At 38.9% G+C, this 22,031-nt stretch overlaps 1 protein-coding gene across 8 annotated transcripts in view; it reads right to left on the reverse strand.

Annotated features, from left to right (window-relative positions):
* The window catches only part of ABI3BP (ABI family member 3 binding protein), a 288,504-nt gene that overhangs the window by 156,299 nt on the left and 110,174 nt on the right, over positions 1-22,031 (reverse strand). For all 8 annotated transcript variants that reach the window (XM_059890043.1, XM_059890042.1, XM_059890036.1 and 5 more), the window contains exons 5-6: positions 9,216-9,397; positions 8,647-8,702 (exon numbers count right to left, since the gene is read on the reverse strand). In XM_059890043.1, coding sequence (XP_059746026.1) covers positions 8,647-8,702; positions 9,216-9,397 — 238 coding nt within the window. The remainder of the gene's footprint in view (positions 1-8,646; positions 8,703-9,215; positions 9,398-22,031) is intronic.

Below are 22,031 nucleotides of genomic sequence, written 5' to 3' on the forward strand. Positions count from 1 at the left end.
CAGTTCCTTCAAAATTTCCATTAGTTTAGTTTACTCAGAAACTGCAATGGAAAGAAGTGAAATCCTTTGGATTGAATCCTAGTGTATTTTCACTTAATTTGAACCAGTGAACCAGTCAAATTCTGTCTTTATATTCCCTCTCAAAAAAAGATTTTAAGCTACACATTCTTTTAAAACCAATCAGAATAGCATTGAAACATGTATATTATCATATGTAAAATAGATGACCAGTGTAGGTTCCATGCCTAAAGCAGGGCATCCAAAGCCAGTGCGCTGGGACAACCCAGAGGGACGGGGTGGGGAGAGAGGAGGCAGGGGGTTCAGGATGGGGGAGACACATGTATACCTGGGGCGATTCATGCTGATGTATGGCAAAAAGCATCACCACATTGTAAAGTAATTATCTTCCAATTAAACAAATAAATAAAATTTAAAAACCAATCAACCAACCCTACAATTGTTACAGGGTGTCCCACTGCTGCTTCAAGCACACAATCACTGTGAACTCCTGATGCTAAGCTTTTCCTTGTCCAGGAAGGCAGAGCTGGGACTCAGATCCAGACATGCCTACTTCCAAAGCCTGCAGGTTTAACAATTGTGTATGTCTTAATGCCCAGAGGACCTCAAAATTGGAAGGGCAGGTCTCAGAGGACTGTGACTTCTCCCTTCTTCCAAATTCCCTCAGATGTCCCACGGTAAGTTTGGATGTCATGGAGAGAGTGACTTGAACTAGGGGCACGTTTAGTGTTAACCTTACAGTGGAGTCCTCACTGGGGATAGTGAGCCAAGGATAAGACAGCCAAGAGAGAGGCATGAAACAGGATGAAAGAACAGCAGGAAATATACAGAGCAGAATTAGACTGAGCTAAAGGGGTAAGTCGGAGAAGGCAATGGCAATCCACTCCAGTACTCTTGCCTGGAAAATCCCATGGACAGAGGAGCCCGGTAGGCTTCAGTCCGTGGGGTCACTAAGAGTCGGACACGACTGAGCGACTTCACTTTCACTTTTCACTTTCATGCATTGGAGAAGGAAACGGCAACCCACTCCAGTGTTCTTGCCTGGAGAATCCCAAGGACGGCGGAGCCTGGTGGGCTGCCATCTGTGGGGCCACACAGAGTCAGACACGACTGAAGCGACTTAATAGTAGTAGTCAAGGGGTAAGTAAGCATGACATTGATTTTCTGAAGCTTGGTTTAACCTGGATGCATGGTATAGATATTCCCGGTACTAGACCTGCTGACAATCCAGGATGTAGTGAATGAGACACTTAACCACACAGGTGTTTAAAGTTGTGAGCAAAGAAGATTTGTTCACATGCTCCCATTCTGATAAGCAATATACCCATAACAAAGAAGGGCCACAATACCACACTTACTGTTGCCTATTTTTCTTCTTGTATTAAAGTCCTTACGTTTAAAAAACACAGAAAATAAAAGTTTACTAATTATTTTCAAAAGAAGCATCTTTATTTCTTGCACTGTATTTGGACCCAGTGCTGTAAGGCAAATGCTTGCATTGCCCCACAAACTTGTATGTTGAAACTTAATCCCCAGTGTGATGGCATTTGGAGGTGGGGCCTTTGGAAGTAAATAACTCACGTGGGTGGAGACCCCATGAATGGGATTAGTGCTCTTACGAAAGAGAACCCGGAGAACTCCCTCCACCCTTCTGCCATGTGAGATAGTTGTGAGCCAGAAGTGAGCTCTCCCCAGACATTAAATCTGCCAGTACCTTAACACTGACTTCCCAGGCTCCATAACTGTGAGAACTCATTTATTGTTTAAGCCATCCACCCAGTCTGCGGTATTTTTGTTATAGCAGCCCTGATGAACTAAGATATCCAGTAATTTCCCACTTAGCAATCTAGCCTAAGGAAGTAGTACAAAATAGAGTCATCATTTTGTGTAACAGTGTTTATTACCACAATGTGAAACAATCTCATCATTCCAAAGCAGAGGTTTTGTTAAATAAATTATGGTTAAAATTTCTGACATTTATTTAACAAAGTGGGAAGTATGTATAGTATAAATGTAAAGGATACAAATTTATATTTATATTATAACCTAATTGTATAACAATATGTGTATAGACAAAAGACCAAAAGGAAATATATCATAGTCATTTTTTAAATGGTAGTAATTTCTTATAATCTGATATTTTATTTTATGTACCTTTCTATATTTTCCAAGTTCTTTACAGGGGGGAATTACATTTATAACTAGGAAAAGCTATTATAAACAGCAGTCTGTTATGCTTCTGTAGTGCATGGCTCATACACTATTGGTCAAAAGAGGAATGATGTAAATATAATTTATTCACAACTTTGCCCAAGCAAGGGAAGAGGAACAGCAGGAACACAAGTATAGCTAGCCATCAGTAGGAAAGAAAAAAATAGTTCAACTTTGATGTCATACTGGCAGAGAACCTCTTGGTTTATCATAAGAAAATTAAATAAGTGCACTTGCCCAGAGGATCCTTCTTCCCCAGGCCCAGGACCCTGTCTTGATGTGTCCACCTTACCTTCACCTGTCCTGCTTCAGTGAAGGGATTGCCATCCATAGTCTCTAGCATTCCTGAGCATTTAAGTCCTTGCTGCGGCAAACTCCAGTCTCATGGGAGATGTTTGCCAGGGGAGCCACAGTATTGTTCCAGGTGCTACTAATTTTTTTTGACAGAGTTGTGGCTACAGTTCCAAAGATTTTTGAATGGCTGGTCCTCTTTTTGCCCCACGAGTCTTGCCGTTTAGTGTATGTTTTGCAGAGTGTGAAGTGTTCAGAGACACATCACATTATAGCAGAAACACCTATGTGTTGCTGTGTCGGTGGCATTATCCCAATATGTATTGCCTTTGCTGTGGATGATTTATTTCAAAGAAGTTTTTGACAAAAAGAGACAGAAAATATTTCATTCTTGACATAATGGGACACAGTTTCTGTTTGGGTTCTTATCTGAGTACAGGCTAGTCTTCTATTAAGATGATGACAAGACTATATCTGTGCTGCCAGAAAATAAGGAAATCATTTAGTTGCAGAATCCAATTCTTTCTAGATCTTATAATTATTCTCTTGCCTAATTAGCAATCCAAAAATGCACCAAGACTAATGAGCAAGTACTAACTCCCTCTCTGTAAGAAGGTTTGTTTTTTAATTGAAATATAGTTAATTTTACAGTGTTGTGTTAGTTTCAGGTGTACAGTAAAGTGATTCACATTATAAGAATATATATATAAACACATTTTTCAGGTTCTTTTCCTCTATAGATTATTATATATTACTATATATATTATATTTCCTGTGCTAGAGGAATAGGAATTATTAATATATTTCTCTGTGCTATACAGGTTCTTGTTGGTTATCTATTTCATATAGTGGCACATATATGTTAATGGCAAACTCTCTCTAATTTCTCTCCCCTCCCCTCTCCCCTTTGGTAACCATAAATCTGTGTTCTATGTCTGTAGGTCTATTTCTGTTTTGTGTATCATTTCATTTGTATCATTTTTTTTAGATTTCACATATAAGCGATATCAGATGATATTTGTCTGGCTTCCTGCACTTCATGTGTGTGTGCTCAGTCGTGTCTAACTCTTTGCAACCTTATGGACTGCGGCCTTGCCAGGCTCCTTGAATTTTCCTGGCAAGAATACCGGAGTGGGTTGCCATTCCCTTCCCCAGGGGCTTTTCCCAACCCAGGAATGAACCTGGATCTCTTGCATTGCAGGCCGATTCTTTACCACTTGAGACACCAGGAAAGCCCTAAGGAAATTCACTTTTACCACTTTTCAGGGGACATTGTAGCTGAGTATCCAGTTGGTGAGATTCAATGGGAAGAGGATGCGGAAGTGGTAAAAGGCAATGTCCCTGATGGTCCATCCAGCTTCCTTTTCAGTCCTGGTTAGGGAAAACCCACTCAAATCTAGCAATGACCACAGCAGCAGTAACCAAACACTGTGGGGTACTTTAGAGTCACTCTGCATTGCACTACCTTTCCCCTGATATTAGTTTTAAAAAATTAAAGTTAAGAAAAGTAATGATAACACCTGGATGCTATCCTTTGTGAGTTACTCTTTACAGCTTTGTCCATTTGGTGTTTTTCTGACTTCAGCATATCCACTGTTGATTTAACTTTTTCATGAGGCCCCAGGGAGTGGCTAAGTGTTGCTCAAAATCAAATTTCAATGACTCAAGATCTAAACCACACGAGAAGAATTTGGGCCTGTTACATCCTGGTTTTCATTCATTTTTAGGATGTCCTGATGAAAGTTATGAAAGGTACTGACTCAGTCTAACAGCTGACTAAAGGTGAATCTAACATCCTTCTTGTGATAATTGCTGTATTTCTGGTCAGCTAGGGAGGAATCAGATACCCACCTTTGGTAATACTGGTGGTGTAGATATGAAGTTTTAAAGTTTCTGCTTAGGTCAGTGATTGCTAGGAATGCTGCACACAGTCTCTGGGTGTGTGGGGGAGAGATCAGACTATATTTCTCCTTATTTACTCATCTACTAACTGTTACAGTTTAAAAACTGATACTACCTCTCTTTTTGCCAATGATAGACATGGCCTTTTTAAAAGACAGGTGGACCTCTGATGGAAAAAAATGGAAGGGTGAAAATAGATGTCTATTTTAGGGGAATTTTGATTCTCAGGAGATTTGGATTAATTCAGTAATTAAACTTAAATTTTAAAATACCTGTTAATAAATGCTATATACTTCAGAAATTCATTGTTTGGTTAGTGAACTAGTCAGATGACTAAGTTTTTAAAAACTTATTTAATAATATATTAAAGTTAGCCATCATTCCTTTATATTTTTATATAATAAAGCTTAATGAACTTATTTACAAAACAGTCTTACAGATATGGAAAAAAAAATCTTATGGTTACCAAAGAGGAAACACAAGGGGGAGGGATAAATCAGGAGCTTGGGATTAACACACACACACTACTGTATATAATATAGATAACCAAGGTCGTACTGTGTAGCACAGGGAGCTCTTTTCAATATTCTGTAGTAACTTACATGAGAAAAGAACCTGAAAAAGAATGAATGAGTGTATATGTATGATTGAATCACTTTGCTGTATACCTGAAACTATTAATAGCACAGCATTGTAAATCAATAATAATCCAATAACATTTAAAAAAAAGACAGATAGTAGACACTAGATTTAACCTTGATAAAAACAGGATTCTTGCTTCTCAATATGAAGAAAATAGCCCAATTATCATCTGTTTTTTGTACATGGATCTCAAGTGATACAACTTACATAGGAAGAATCAGGGCTTTGTTTATGCATCCATCTTTTCTCTCATTTTTCTAGAGATGGAGGCAGGGGTGATATTGAAAGTATTTAACAAGCAGTATACCAAAAGCACTAACAATTAGAAGAGACCCCTGCTAAGTGTCCTCTGGCACAAATCTACTGAGGGTTGCCTGCAGAACACATGCTTAGATACACAAGTTACAGTATATAATGTAACAAGATGTTTAAGGTGGGGCTGTATTTGGGAGTTCCCTGGTGGAACAGTAGTTAGGGCATGGTACTTTCAGTGCATGGCCCCAGGTTCAATCTCTGGTTGGAGAACTAAGAGCCTACAAGCCACATGGCACAGCTTGGAGGGCATAAGTTAAGATGGGGCTGCATTTAATATTCACATTTTAATCTGAATATTATTTATCTCTTAAAATGGATAGCCTCAAGTTCAAATTGTTTTCTCTATTACCCATCTCTTTTCAGAAGGTGTGAAGAAGTTTTTGCTGTGCTTAAGTTTTAGGTATAAGCATGCATATATGAATAAAAACATTTTTCAACATGTCTTAAAACTCTAGAATTAATTTCATATCTCTTGAAATACTGCCTTCTTTCTGCGACCCTATGGACGGCAGCCCTCCAGGCTGCTCTGTCCATGGGATTCTCTAGGCAAGAATATGGAGTGGTTTGTCATGCCCGCTGCAGGGCATCTTCCTGACCCAGGGACTGAACCCTCCTCACTTACATCTGCACTGGCAGGCGGGTTCTCCACCAGGAGTGCCACCTGGGAAGCCCCAAAATATATACCTCTATAAAGTATCAAACCAACTTTCAGAATCAGCTCTAAGTGGTCACATGAGATGGTCAAAGGCTATCCCAAGTGGTTCTTTTACAACTTTCCCATGTTCCAGAGCTACCCAAAGGCACAGAGGGAAGTTTGTGAAACATTTTTTGTGCTATCCAGACTGTAGCAATGAAGAAAGCCTCACAGAGAATCCTTAAAATATCTTTTTAATTAGTTTGGGTTTTCCTTCGGAAATACCCAAGTGTTTCAAACCACAGCTCGTTAGAGCTGGCTAGAGTTGGGGGTACTCCGCCTCACAGCTTGAAGTGATCAAATATCTGGCTCTGTGTCATAGATGCAGGAAATTTCTTCCTGGACCTTCTTGTCATGGTTATTTATGATGTGGAAAAGATATAAAATTTCTTGGGAATAAAATGTCAATCATCTTTCCCAATCTTGCTGAGTAACTAACCCTAAATGAAATATTCTGCCTAAAGAAACCCAAATTATTGGTATATGATTGCTGTGAAGAAGGAATGAAAGAAACAACATCGAGTCTCACGTAAGCTAAAGCACGACAGCCAAGAGGGTGGGAGATAAGATGTGCTTCCTAGGAAACCATTCACAACAATGAGGATTGTTCTAGAAGAGAATGGAAGAGCAGCTCTATTCCTTGTGACTGGATTTGAAAGCCAAAGCCAAACGGACTTGGAAGTGAAGTGAGTTAGTCGCTCAATCTTATCCAACTCTTTGTGACTCCATGGACTGTAGCCCCCCAGGCTCCTCTGTCCATGGGATTTCCCAGGCAAGAATACTGGAATGGGTTGCCATTCCCTTCTGCAGGGGATCTTCCCAAGCCAGGAACTGAAACCAGGTCTTCTGCATTGCAGGTGGATTATTTTACCACTGAGCCACCACAGAAGGAACGTTAGCAATGGTCCCTTGAATGGCAGAATTCAATACTTGGTACTAAGCTGATTAGTTAAGTATTTGGGAAAAGTACATACCCTCAACAAAGCAGGACCTTACTGCATATAAGATAGCAAGATAAAACCCACATAGTTTAAATTATTACAAAATCAAACCACTAAAACTAAAAAAAAAAAAAAATAGAGAATTATTTATCTCATCTCTGGATAAGGAAGAGCTTACTAAAATATCAGGCAATTGAAGATATGACAATGGAAAGACAAATAATTTCATTAAGCAAATTAAGACTTGCTTATTTCACAAATTCCCATAAACAAAATTGATAATAAATGTGACAGTAATGTTTCTAGATGATATCACAAAGTCTTTGTTCTTTAGTGTCTTTAGACGATTAGTGAAGTAAGCCAGAAGGAAAAACATAAATACAGTATACTAACGCATATATATGGAATTTAGAAAGATGGTAACAATACCCTGGTGTACGAGACAGCAAAAGAGACACTGATGTATAGAACAGTCTTATGGACTCTGTGGGAGAGGGAGAGGGTGGGAAGATTTGGGAGAGTGACATTGAAACATGTAGAATATCATGTAAGAAACAAGTTGCCAGTCCAGGTTCGATGCGCGATACTGGATGCTTGGCGCTGGTGCACTGGGATGACCCAGAGGGATGGTGTGGGGAGGGAGGAGGGAGGAGGGTTCAGGATGGGGAACACATGTATGCCTGTGGCGGATTCATTTTGATATTTAGCAAAACTAATACAATTATGTAAAGATTAAAAATAAAAAAAAATAAAAAAAAGATGCCCAATAAACAAAGAACTGAAACTAAAGGTCGTTAAATGGAAAATACAAATGACTAATAAATAAATGAACTAAGTGCTGCTTCATCAGCAATCAGAAATAGAAATTTACAAGCCATTTTACATTATTACACTAGCCAAAAATTTAGTGATGGAAATACATAATGTTGAGAATCAGGGAACTACATCAAGACAACTCTGATCCATTGCCAGCAAGACTGCAAATTGGTAAAAAAAAAAAAAAAAAAAAAAGTTGACCAGACATATTAGAAAGTTTAAAAATTGTTAAAAATCTAAATTACTAATTCCTGGTCTAAGTGCCTACGTATCTACTTTAAGGAAGAAATCAGAAATGTGAACAGGATTTTAGACTGGAAAATGGCAGGCACATGAAATATACAGACACTGACTGCCCTGAACAGAGGCTGGACGTGTTACAAACCAAACCAGTTGCTTCTTCATTTTGAAAAGGGCTGGCTCTTTTAAGTAGGAAATGTTAGAAAATAGAGGAAAGATTTGAACAATGGCAGGGTAAGGACAGCATCTACTAATTCACTCTTGAAACATCTTATGGTGGAAAACAACTCATGGGACAGAAGATAATAAGAATAACCTCAAAATAAATGGAATACTGAAATACTAGGTTAACTATGTTGAATATCAGAATTTTAGAGCTTTAAACAAATTAAAGATAATTTGGTCTCACGCTTCTACTTCCATTTTCTGAGAAAGAAACTAATTCCTAAAATGTACTTGATAGCTAGGCAGGTAATCCAGTTTCAGTACCTCATAAAAGGACCACTTCCTTATTTAAATAAAAGTATAACACAGACATTTTTAAAAGACTGTTCTTGAAAATAACGTGGTACATACCACAGAGTGGACTTGGTCATAGGTACTTTGGATTTTCCCATTTACTTTGCTTTTACCTGACAAAAACAAAAAGAAAATGACATTCATTTCATTCTTCTTTATCCTAAATCAATTCTTATTAGTCATTATGAAGACAACTACAACTACTGCTGTAACTTGGGCATATTATTTTATTTGCTATCATTCCAACACTGATCCTAATGATGTTTGAAACAAAGGATGAACAAGCCTCAGGCCCCATAGTCTTTGCGTGTTCATTTCCACTGGCCCAGCTGTTTCACTGAATATTCACACACGGTATTGTGTTTTGGCTCAGTTCAGAGATTGATTTAAAACAAGACCAATGGCCAAATAAATTTGGAATGACTTGTTACTGTCAAATGTTAATCATTTTTCAAAGAAACACTCACTATGGAAGATACCGAATTATTAATGCTCAAACTGTTTACTTTTATATTTTCATAAATATAGAAAATGAGAATTAGCTCATATTATACAACTAATTTAAATAAAAATTTATAATTAGAAAAAATAGTACAGAAAGCTCACTCAAAATTTCCAGTACTTACTTCCAACAATAGTCTTGTGATTAAAAATCTTACTCCAAATTCCGCCTTCTACATTGTCTTTCACTCCGAATTCATAGACTGTGTCAGGCTTTAGATTTTCCACAATTGTTTCAGTGGCTGGACAGAGCTGAAAAATCCATTTCTTTTCCTTATCCTTTTCTCTATAGCGAATTGTGTAGTATCTGTCAAATAATCAAAGCATGCTGTAAAACCACAGGGAGATTCAGAATGTATTTTGTTTCTTAATATATCACAGACCCCCATCTACTCTTAAGATTTAATATTGGCTTCTCTTAAGATTTTTAATTTGCAAAGAACATGAAAAAATTGCTCAATGTATGCTTGAGCTTTTCATTTCTAACTGAGTTCAGGGACCAGGAAGGAGCACAATCATGGTCTGACAGAATTCCAGCTCTCTCAGTTCTATTTGGAGAAGGAAATGGCAACCCACTCCAGTATTCTTGCCTGAAGAATCAAATGGACAGAGGAGTCTGACAGGCTACAGTTCATAGTGTCACAGAGTCGGACAAGATTGAAGCAACTTAGCACGTAGCACATATAATTCTATTATTTGCTATTTTGCAAAATGAAAGTTTGAGAACACTAAGCATTCATCTTTTTCTAAATGAATAGAAAAGAATACAGGCATATTTTTACAAATATTTAATATTATAGCTTTATAACTGTATGGCTTTAAGCCTTTTAATCCCACGGAGGTATGGTAAAGGTAATATTGTCCAATTTTGTAAAAGAGGAACCTCAGACTCTAATGCATCCAAGACTGCATTTCAGGGGTAAAATTTTCTTATTATTAAAAAAAAAAATCAACACCAATAGTCAAGCGAAGAACACAGTGAGAAAGACCAAACAATGCATATTCAAGATCACTGTTACATATTTGCTATGGGCTTCATAATATTCAGAAACATGTATGGCAAAGTGATGATAATCCTCACTACTGGTTTTGTTTTTTCATCTTTATCACATAGTAGGCTTTGCATATATTATCTCATTTAATGACTCACCAGGCGATACATTTAATTGTCACAGAAACATCTTAAGTGGTAGGAATCATTAATCCCATGTGAAAACGATGTTTCAGAAAGATCAGTTCAGTTCAGTTCAGGTCAGTCGCTCAGTCTTGTCCGACTCTTTGCTACCCCATGAACCGCAGCACACCAGGCCTCCCTATCCATCACCAACTCCCGGAGTTAACCCAAACTCATGTCCATTGAGTTGGTGATGTCATCTAACCATCTCATCCTCTGTCGTCCCCTTCTCCTCCTGCCTTCAATCTTTCCCAACATCAGGGTCTTTTCAAACGAGTCAGCTCTTCGTATCAGGTGGCCAAAATATTGGAGTTTCAGCTTCAACATCAGTCCTTCCAAAGAACACCCAGGACTGATCTCCTTTAGGATGGATCTCCTAAAGGAGATCCTTTAAGGAGATGGTTGAATCTCCCTGCAGTCCAAGGGACTCTCAAGAGTCTTCTCCAACACCACAGTTCAAAAGCATCAATTCTTCTGCACTCAGCTTTCTTTATAGTCCAACCCTCACATCCATACATGACCACTGGAAAAATCATAGCCTTGACTAGACAGACCTTTGTTGGCAAAGTAATGTCTCTGCTTTTTAATATGCTGTCTAGGTTGGTCATAACTTTCCTTCCAAGGATTAAGCATCTTTTAATTTTATGGCTACAATCACCATCTGCAGTGATTTTGAAGCCCCCCAAAATAAAGTCAGCCACTGTTTCCACTGTTTCCCCATCTGTTTGCCAGCCCAATGTCATCTAGCCAGTGATGGCAGCAGTGATCTAGCAGCAGTGGCAGAAACAGAAAAGAAGGAAAAGCTCCTCTGGCTCTGATCTAAACAGCCTCCCTAAGCGGGGAGGCTGGACAGATCAGGACAGGCGGTATATTGCTCTTGGACACAGCAATGAGAAGGGCTACGTGTATCAATACCAATAGGTTTTATAAGCAGATTATGAAAAAGAAAATTACAAAATGTTGCATGTTTTCAATTGTCTCTCAAAAATTTAGTATCTTTCCCCTACTTCTCATCCCAAAAAATCAAATGGACTAAGATTTACATCAATTGCTTTTAAAGCCCTAAAGTCCCTTATTTACCCAGGCTAAATTGTTTATTGTATCCTCTCTAAGCACCAGACACAAGTTCTTAATATGAAAAAAAAAAAAAAAAATTACCCAGAATCTCTAGAAATAAGGGCCAGGACTGTCTGCATAAATTGTGGACCTCTTTGCAAAATGAAAACATGGGGCCCCTTATTCAAGAATTATTAAGAGTTTTAAGACAGTGACAACAGAGCATTAAACCAAGTATGGGTCCTTCTAAATGGAGAACCTGTGTACCTGTATGGGTTGCACACCCATGATGTCAGCAAGCGGGTTATAGTTTTGTAAGTACACAGAGTAGGTGTATCTGTACATTCAGTTTTCTTTCTTACTAGTTACAAACTACTAAAATGCTTGAAATCATTCACTAGCTTGCTTCTCCCTAGTCTCTGGACTCCATACCCCATTCCAAAGTCAAGATGACAAAACAAGTGGAGGAGGCAGTTTCAGCCAAAACACTAACTGCTACTGGGAACAAACGTTATAGAATACTAGTCTTCTGAGTCCTGCGAGTTGAACCATCAACAGCAATTTATGAAACATATTTGTTGACAAGTACATCCTATGGAATTTCTGTTGCTTTTTTACCCCTGCCTTGGCTATTCAAGACTTCAGAGAAGTGCAGAGAAAACTAAAATTAGAGCAGATGGGCCCCCACAGCTTTGCATCTCCAGTTTGGATACATTTCTCAGCTGCTTGCATGATCTGGTGGAGGCGGAGGGCAATGACTACAGAATTACCAAAGGTAATCTGGGGATTCCAGGGTTCCCAGTAAATTTGATTTTATATCCTCTTCCTAGGAATAAAATCAGACAGAAATATCCTAAGACTACGTTTTAAAAAAATCTAGCCTGTACATTTTTTTCTATTTTGATCACAAAGCATTCTAAATAACCTCTCTTGTACCAAGTTTGGCAGAAAAAATAAAAGTGCAGGCAGCTAGGCCTTCTCCTTGGCTTCAGTTAGGTTCCCTCATCAATACTGGCTTAATTGGTAATTGTATAATATAGGCAAGTTCTAAATTTTAAAAGATCATAAACAAGGCTACTTAGCTATAAAGTGGTAAAGCATATTTTCTTGATTTTAAAGCAAAATATAGGCCTTATGATAAAAATACTGCACAACCTAGCATGGAGTAGGTACTCCGTATATGTTATGAAACTGTTAAGCAGGAAGTTAGGCATGAGTAACCAACTGTGGCCTGGCAGAAAAGGATGCAAGCTGATCTCTAAACCCCACCCCAGACACACCCAGGAGAGTTCAGAGATATGCTACAAAAATAACCACAGAGACTTTTCCAACTCCTGCAGACCCTAGGCACACAGTGGATACAAATTAACCACAGGGGCTTCTCCAACTCTGGCACATACACCCTTGATGCACAGCTCTGTCCTGAAGTAACCTTAGGCAACCAGGAGTCCATTAAGGGTTCATAAATATTCTATACGTACAGATATCTGATGATAACAGACTGAATTATGGGAAAGACATGCACAATAACGCCTGTTGTTATGTAACTTGCAACTGCCAATCAAAACTCTCATGTAGATGAATATGTGACAGCCCCATTTCGCATGTGCCCAGACATGCCACCTTCCCTGATTGGCCTTGAGTGTATGCCCATTTGCATTTTGCACAGGGCAGAGCCAAGAGGAGAAGACAGAGTAAAAAAGGGAAGCCAGGCAGGATCATGGCCACTCCTTCAGTGTCAACCAACTCTCATGTCTTGGGAGTGTACTATCTGCTGTCTATTTAATAAAATATCTGTCTGCTTGAGCTGTAACCAGTCTGTTGTTTTGAATCCCTGCTTCGATGAGACAGGAGCTGAGACAGGAACTAAGAATCCCGCTTGCTTGAGCTGTAGTCTGTCATTCCAAATCTTTGTTATGATGAGACAAGAACTGAGGGAGAGAAATAGATTGATGTGACAAAACAAATAGAATGGATACTTTGGTACTTGTAGGGTCATTTTATAATTAGAATATAGTTGCTCTAAATGGCCAATGACTCAATCACCAAAAAATACTGATTTAAGCCATTATATCTATAGTTGGATTTTGTAATATATCATTGCCTAAGGTTTCACTTAGCAGATCTCAGCATTCTCATAGAGTCAATGTAAATGGAAGGAAAGTTCAAGCAATGTCTATGTGGTACATTTGCAGAGAGCTTACAGATATTTTTTAATTTATTTCCGTGTTTCTGTACAATAAATTCTGAAATTAGCAGAGCCAAAATTATTATAGAAGAAAGAGAGAGGCTGGGAAGTGTCTAAAGCCTGAGAATGAGTGGCAGAGCCAGGAAAAGGGTTATTTCCTGACCCATAAACTAACACTATGTGTACTACATTGGACTATCTACTGCAGGGCTTGCAAAAGGAGATGCAAAGAGAAGGTAAAATGAATCCGCATGGAAGAGAATTTCAAGGAATCAGAAGTTCTTTTAGCATTACTTAAGGCTTCCATATAATCAGAGACTTCCCATTATTGCCTGAGGATATCCAGGATCAAAAGTTGACTGCACTTTTTTTCTGTGATTAATCAAATTTGGTCACAAGTGCTTGGAGAGGCAACAAGTCTATTAAAGATAGAGGTAGCAGCCAGTGAATGTCGTCAGAGCAGACCTCTGGAAAGCCTGACCAGCAACTGGACCTTAGAAACAAGGATATCTCACATCCCAAATAAGTGGTTAGGAACTTTTGAGAGCGGTGTTTGATTCAGCTGGCAATATTCTGTGCTTGGATCTCCCTAAGAGTCCAAAACTGACAATAGTCTTTATTATAACTTAAAAAATACCATAATTCCTCCGAATGTAATGGAGAAGGCAGACAGTGGCTTGGCTTGGATCTCTTTCAGCTGCAAGATAGTAGCATGCCCTCAAGAGAGTCCCTTTGACCACTTACACATCAATTTTCTACTTTGAAAAATGGGGGTTGGAGTAGACAATCATTGAATCCTTTCTGTTTCTAAAATTTTATTCTAGCTACAAATAAGACATTCTATTCTAATGAAATTCAGAGGCAGAATTCAGGCTAGACACGCCAGAGGTAGAAATATCATAAATAAAATTTATGATGTAACTGGCATTGAGTTCTTCTAAGTGAAGAAATTGCATAATGTCAAAATAAGTCTAGTCCTTTTACAAACTAGTCTGGATTGATACACATGGTTGGTCATTTTAGGACTTTCTATACTTTTTTTTTTTAGCAATTCTTTTATCTCTATGTGATTAATCCCTATATTTCCTACAACATCTATCACTTTTTTGTTGTTGTTGTTCTCTTCACACCAAAGGACATGTCCGGATGCCCCATTGTCAACATCCTTACTGCCAGTCTTAGACTCTGACTGCTGATACAAAATCTGCCCTCACCCTCTTTCTCTCAAAATCTCCCTCTCCTCCTTCACTCTCTTTTATCCCTCTCCAATTTTAGGGTTCTCCCTTCTAAAAATAACTGTCTGGTAATTTTATTCCATTTTATTATTCCATCCACTCTGCATCCTTCCTCCTGATTCTTCAAGATTTTCTCTGAGTCAAAAAGTTGTTCAACTATTTTCCATTATATCAAAGCTAGACTAAAACTAATATTTACTTCTTATTCCTGTCATTACCTTTTAACACAAATTTCTCCAAAGCAATCTATTTTTTTTCTGTTTTTTTACTGCTCATAATGCCCAAATCTCTTTGCAATCTTGTGTCTGACCTATTAGTGTAATAAAACCTCATGATCAAATCCAATGATTTAATCATCTGTGAGTTTCACAACTACCTTAAAATCTACTCGTCATTCTCAAATGTGCTCCTATTCCCGTTGTCTTCACGTTCCTTCTTGCCTGTGTCCACTCTGTTTTCAAGTCCAGTTATGTTTCCCTGTGTGATACCTCTCACACTTATCTTGTCTCTACTCCTGAATAGTAGTTACAGGCCCAGTCCAGGTCCTTACTATCTCTGGACTCTTGGAATAATTTTCAAACTGGAAACCATTTCCAAAATCTCTTTATCACTTACTGTTTCCTGATGTAAGTTCAACAAAAGAAAGACATCTCTAGTTATTTTAGTGCTATCTAAAATGGAACAGTTTATCTGAATTGGCAATTATCACATAATATAAGGTAACTAAAATCCCACACACTCAGAAGATTAGCAGCAAATGCAGTATCATTTTTTACAACCTCTTATGCAAGAATTTTTTACCTGATTCTATCCATGCCTTCTAGGGTAGGTTGTGGTGTGGCCCAACAGAGAGCATCTTTCTAAGAGTTGTGTCTCTGTACCCCGCACTGGCCCCCACCTTGGTTTGCCTGCAACCTCATCTCTCTGAGGTCCTCGCCCTTGATGTCTGGACAGTCCCCCTACTATGTGGACAAGGACCTTCATCTCTGACTCCTGCCCACAGCCTGTGCCTCCCCTGGCCCACTCCACACATTTAACATGTGTCATCTCATTTAATTCTGACATCTCTATGAGATATTACTATTATTACTCCCATTATACAGATTTCAGATAAAGTTCAAGGATTGAAGGGACTGGCTAGATGATTTTTAAAGCTAGTTTTGGACCTTCTACTTGCCTATTTGTTTGTACATTTGTTAGGAATTACTTCTGTAAAGTGTGATTCTATGTTGTGTGTGATGGGAGACAAGTACGACACCAGGCATTAATTCAAATATGAGCTCACAGAATAGGGAGGGTGGTAGATGTACATCTGAACACGACTAAAGGAGGCAGGATGAAAAGCAGAGCATCTGAGGGTGGTTGGGTATGGCACTCTGCAGCCTGAACTTATAAAATGGTTACACTGCAAATCCCATCCCAGTGGGAGACTGAAAGCATGACATCCTACCCAGATCCATGGAAAGCGCAACACCAAATCTAAGCCTCATGTCAGGAGAATGCCTCACAGATTCCTTGAGACAGATTCTTAGGGAAATTTTGTGATTTTTTTCTTTAGCCAGGTAGTGGGAACCTGGGGGAGATTCTTAGACGGGTAAATAAACTTGAGCAGTAATTAAGGAAGCTAGATTTATCAGCAGTGGAAGAATTAGAGAAAAACTGGAGGGAGGAATCTCAACTTGCTATAATCCAGATGAGATAATCAGGCTTCCTACGTGGCGCTAGTGGTAAAAAAATGCAGGAGAATCCCATGGACAAAGGAGCCTGATGGGCTACAGTCCATGGGGTTGCAAAAAGTCGCACACGACTGAGTGACTTAGCAGCAGCAGATGCAATAACAAAGGAGTGAATGATGGAAGAAATACAATGGAGCAGAGGAAAATAAACAGATCAAAGTTATATTTCTACAAAATAATTGATGAGACTAGACTCCTTATAGGATATGGGTACCAAGGAAAGTGTAAATAATATTCAAAACTCAATTTTCAAACTTAAGAAGAGGGAAGTTAAAGTGATAGAAAAGATTTTTTTAGTGGTATCAGTTCAGTTTAGTTCAGTCACTCAGTCATGTCCGACTCTCTGCGACCCCATGAATCACAGCATGTCAGGCCTTCCTGTCCATCACCAACTCCCAGAGTTCACCCAGACTCACGTCCATTGAGTCAGTGATGCCATCCAGCCATCTCATCCTCTGTCATCCCCTTCTCCTCCTGCCCCCAATCCCTCCCAGCATCAGAGTCTTTTCCAATGAGTCAACTCTTCACATGAGGTGGCCAAAGTACTGGAGTTTCAGCTTTAGCATCATTCCTTTCAAAGAAATCCCAGGGCTGATCTCCTTCAGAATGGACTGGTTGGATCTCCTTGCAGTCCAAGTGACTCTTAAGAGTCTTCTCCAACAACACAGTTCAAAAACATCAATTCTTCAGCACTCAGCCTTCTTCACAGTCCAACTCTCACATCCATACATGACCACAGGAAAAACCATAGCCTTGACTAGACGGACCTTTGTTGGCAAAGTAATGTCTCTGCTTTTGAATATGCTATCTAGGTTGGTCATAACTTTCCTTCCAAGGAGTAAGCGTCTTTTAATTTCATGGCTGCAGTCACCATCTGCAGTGATTTTGGAAGTATAGACAACATTAATGTAGTTTGAGTTTGAGGTACTGAATACTGTTATCTGGTCATCCTAATGAAAATATTCAATGGACAATGAGAAATACACTCTTAAAACTGGGCCAAAATCAGAGGTTCAGCATTGGAGGTCATTTATATCCTTACACCACTCCTAATATTCCTTGTAGAATAGCAACATCAGAAAGTCCTGCGAACTTTTGAAAATGAACAATCTCAGGCTCTTCCTCAGGTTTATGGAATCAGAACCTGCATTTTAACAATATCTTCCACATGATTGAGTATGTCAAGGCTGTATATTGTCACCCTGCTTATTTAACTTATATGTAGAGTACATCATGTGAAATGCTGGGCTGGATGAAGCACAAGCCAGAATCAAGATAGCTGGGAGAAATATCAGTAACCTCAGATATACAGATGAAACCACTCTTAGCAAAGAACTAAAGAGCCTCTTGATGAAAGTGAAAGAGGACAGTGAAAAAGTTGGCTTAAACTCAATATTCAAAAGACTTAGATCATGGCATCTGGTCCCATCACTTCGTGGCAAATAGGTGGGGAAACAATGGAAACAGTGACAGACTTTATTTTAGGGAGGCTCCAAAATCACTGCAGATAGTGACTGCAGCCATAAAATTAAAAGATGCTTGCTCCTTGGAAGAAAAGTTATGACCAACCTAGACAGCATATTAAAAAGCAAGAGATATCACTTTGCTGACAAAGGTCATTAGTCAAAGCTATGCTTTTTCCAGTAGTCATGTATGGATGCAAGAGTTGAACTATAAAGAAAGCTGAGTGCTAAAGAATTGATGTTTTTGAACTATGGTGTTGAAGAAGACTCTTGAGAGTCCCTTGGACTACAAGGAGATCCAACCAGTCCATCCTAAAGGAAATCAGTCCTGAGTATTCATTGGAAGGACTGATGCTGAAGCTGAAACTCCAATACTTTGGCCACCTGATGTGAAGAACCAACTCATTGGAAAAGACCCTGATGCTGGGAAAGATTGAAGGTGGGAGGAGAAGGGGACGACAGAGGATGAGATGGTTGGATGGCATCACTGACTCAATGGACATGAGTTTGAGCTAGCTCTGGGAGTTGGTGACAGGGAAGGAACAGGGAAGCCTGGCATGCTGCTGTCCGTGGGGTCGCCGCAGAGTTGGACACGACTGAGCGACTAAACTGAACTGAACCACATGATTTGCAAGTATATCAAAGTTTGAGTATCACTGTTCTATATAGACATTATCATTAAAGACATGGCTTACAGCTGAGATAAGGAGGATACATAGGTGAGATATCCAAGGATAGATCTCTATTCCATATTTGAGAGCCAGGATCATAAGCAAAAGAGAAGAGAAAGGGAGTAAGAGCAAAATCTAAATAAAATTTCAAAGGAAGAAAGAGTTCAAGAATGGGAGGATGGCCAAAAATTCCACAAAGAGATTTAAAAGAATAAGAACTGAGAAAAAAATAAAACTATGGGATCTAGCAATTAATTGATTACTGATGATCACCTAGAGAAGTTTCAGTGGAACGGAAAGAGGGTGGGAGCCAGTGAAAAGGAATGAAGACTGTGAATGTGGTTGAGAAATCAAGAATATGAGAGCACATTAATCTGAGAAATTCTGGAATTAAGAAGAGAAACTGAAAAATAGCCTGGAAGCTATAACAGGGTCAACAGAAAATATGTTGTTTGGGGGTAGGGAAATCTTGAGCATGTTTATAAGCAAGAGGCAGGGCACAAATATCAGTGAAGAGGAAAACGCAGAACAGCAAAGAATATGGAAGGAACAGAATGATGAGCATGTTCTGAAGGCAGAAACATGCTCCTTGGTAAGAACAGAAGAGATTTAAGGCTAAATCTAGGATGAAGAAAAAGTGAGCCAATGGCAGACTGCCTACATTTTCTTCAGTATTACAGAAACCAGGATGGACTGGAACATGAAAAGAGTCAGAGTCAGTAGCCAAGATGCTATTCCCAAGATTCAGGGTAAGGTGCCTAGACTGAAATTGTTGACATGGAAATAGAAATGGAAAAGTAGGAGATAAAGATACTAATATGGGGACTTATCAAAGGCAAAACCAGTGTAACCCAGAGCCTCAATACCTATAGGAAATGAGGAATGTTAAAATTTATGGAGTTTCATATTAGGGAGAGTAAAAGAATTATGATAGTTCAGAAAATAAAAAGACAGGGAATTGATATTTCATGAGAAAAGTACAAATTCAATTTTGTCCTAAGTTTGAAGTAATAGTAAGGCATAAAAGTGAAAATGTTGACATTTCACTATTTATTCATTCAGTATATATTTACTGAAGGTCTACCTGCTGCTGCTGCTAAGTCACTTTAGTCGTGTCCGACTCTGTGCGACCCCAGAGACAGCAGCCCACCAGGCTCCCCCATCCCTGGGATTCTCCAGGCAAGAACACTGGAGTGGGTTGCCATTTCCTTCTCCAATGCAGGAAAGTGAAAAGTGAAAGTGAAGTCGCTTAGCCGTGTCCGACCCTCAGCGACCCCATGGACTGCAGCCTACCAGGCTCCTCCGCCCATGGGATTTTCCAGGCAAGAGTACTGAAGTGGGGTGCCATGCTGGCACTGGTGCCAAGCTGGTACTGGCTTGGGTACTGGGAAAACAATGATGGCTATGATACCTATGGTCCCAGTCTTCTCTGAGCTTAAAATTTACATGGCAAGATGAACGGGTAATGAGGCACTGGGCTCAATCAAGTGAGAATTCTTAGACCTCAAAAATATTCACTTAACAACTTGGGATAAAGAAAAAGAGGCAAGAGTCAGCTCTGAACCAGCCAACAAGGAGGACCCTCATTCTACATTAAGAGCAAGTAAGTACAACGTGAAAGCATTAGAAAATGTGAAAATGATTTCTAAACAAATCATAAAGCTTTACAAATTGGCAAAGGAGTGAGAACTAAGGCAATCTTAAACACTTTAACAAGCTGGAAACATGGGAAGGAAAAAATATGCTATTAATGGTGAAATAAATTGTGGTTTTAACTTCTCATCTGGGCCAACTGGAAAGCTTTCTTTTGACCTCAGATATATTAAGGACAAATGTGTGCATTCTTCCTTTCAAAGCCCTTTAAGAATAAAACATGTAAATTAAGCATATCTACTCTCCAATGAATGTGAACTCAGAAAAGGCTCTAAAAATATGGGAGACCCAAATGGACCCTATGGGAATAGGAGTGGAAACATACCACCAAGAATAAAGTGACACTGAATTAATATTTCCAAGTTTAAAACAAATAAAATAAAAAGCAGGGATGTTCTCATTGGAAACTCACTATACTAGAGCTTTGATATGTAAAGTCAAAAATCAAAGTATAATAAAAAATTTTTCCAATAAATTATCTGCCCTTGCATAGGATAAATGAAGTGACACAAATCAATGTGAAATGATTGTTTCTAAAAACTCAGAGACTTTACACATGGTGCCAAATATTAGAGCTAGTGGATTAAAATGACACCAGTTGATGTTCCTATAGCAAGCTGAGGGAATTCAGGTTCCAATGGCTTTGTCAAAAAACACTCTTGAAGGAAAACTTGACCTGTCTTAATCTAATTTTCAAGAAGGAATCATTCCCTATAACTATTATTGCTTATTTTAACCTACTGGATTAGTCTAAAGCCTAAAAAAAAAAAACAAAAAAAAACAACATTATCATATGAGGGTGGATTTCTCCAAGTCTGCTTCTAATTACACTAACTGACTTGTTCTGGTGGATTTATTTGGGTGTTTATAATATGTATAGTAATTCCAGAGCTTTTAAATAAGGACCATTATTTTTTCTCAAATAGTTACAAAGACTTTAAAATGTCAACTCTTTATTAACTGTTCTAATTAGGGAGAAAGGAGGCGTGGGTAAATAAAATTCACATGGGTAAATAAAATTCTCCAAATGCTCCTTTTTGTCATTACATTTAATTCTTTACTCTTAATTCTTAGTCATGTCCTAACAATTCCCTGGAGAAGGCAATGGCAATCCACTCCAGTACTCTTGCCTGGCAAATCATATGGACAGAGGAGCCTGGTAGGCTGTAGTCCATGGGGTCGCTAGGAGTCGGACATGACTGAGCCACTTCAGTCATGCATTGGAGAAGTAAATGGCAACCCACTCCAGTGTTCTTGCCTGGAGAATTCCAGGGACGGGGAGCCTGGTGGGCTGCCGTCTCTGGGGTGGCACAGAGTTGGACACAACTGAAGCGACTTAGCAGCAGCAGCAGAGGCAACAATTCCCTATTTCTGTCAAGGATACTTTGATCCTCGCACTCAGGTTTGAAAGTTGGCAAGCATCTTGACATGTCATTACTGCATCTTTTATAAAACTTCATTCTAGGCAGAATTATTTATTTTAAATATTGTGATTTGATGGGCATGACTCCACCTATTTGATGAGAAGACCAGAACCAGGGTTCATGGGTGAGGAAATGAGAGGGTGAGGTGCACATGTGGTCTGAATAGCTTGGGGCCTTCAAGTCAACTACTTTGGATAAAAATTCTAGCTCCATCGAGTATCTGTTCCTCTATCTTCTGCATATTTATTATCGACTTTTGCTGTCGTACCATGACAACATTTGTCAATTAGAATCAATCATCAGATAAGTTGTTTTGTGGAGGGGTCAGGAGAACCAAGTGA

The sequence above is a fragment of the Bos taurus genome, chromosome 1 (genome assembly GCF_002263795.3).
Source record: "Bos taurus isolate L1 Dominette 01449 registration number 42190680 breed Hereford chromosome 1, ARS-UCD2.0, whole genome shotgun sequence".
Taxonomy (NCBI): Eukaryota; Metazoa; Chordata; class Mammalia; order Artiodactyla; family Bovidae; genus Bos; species Bos taurus.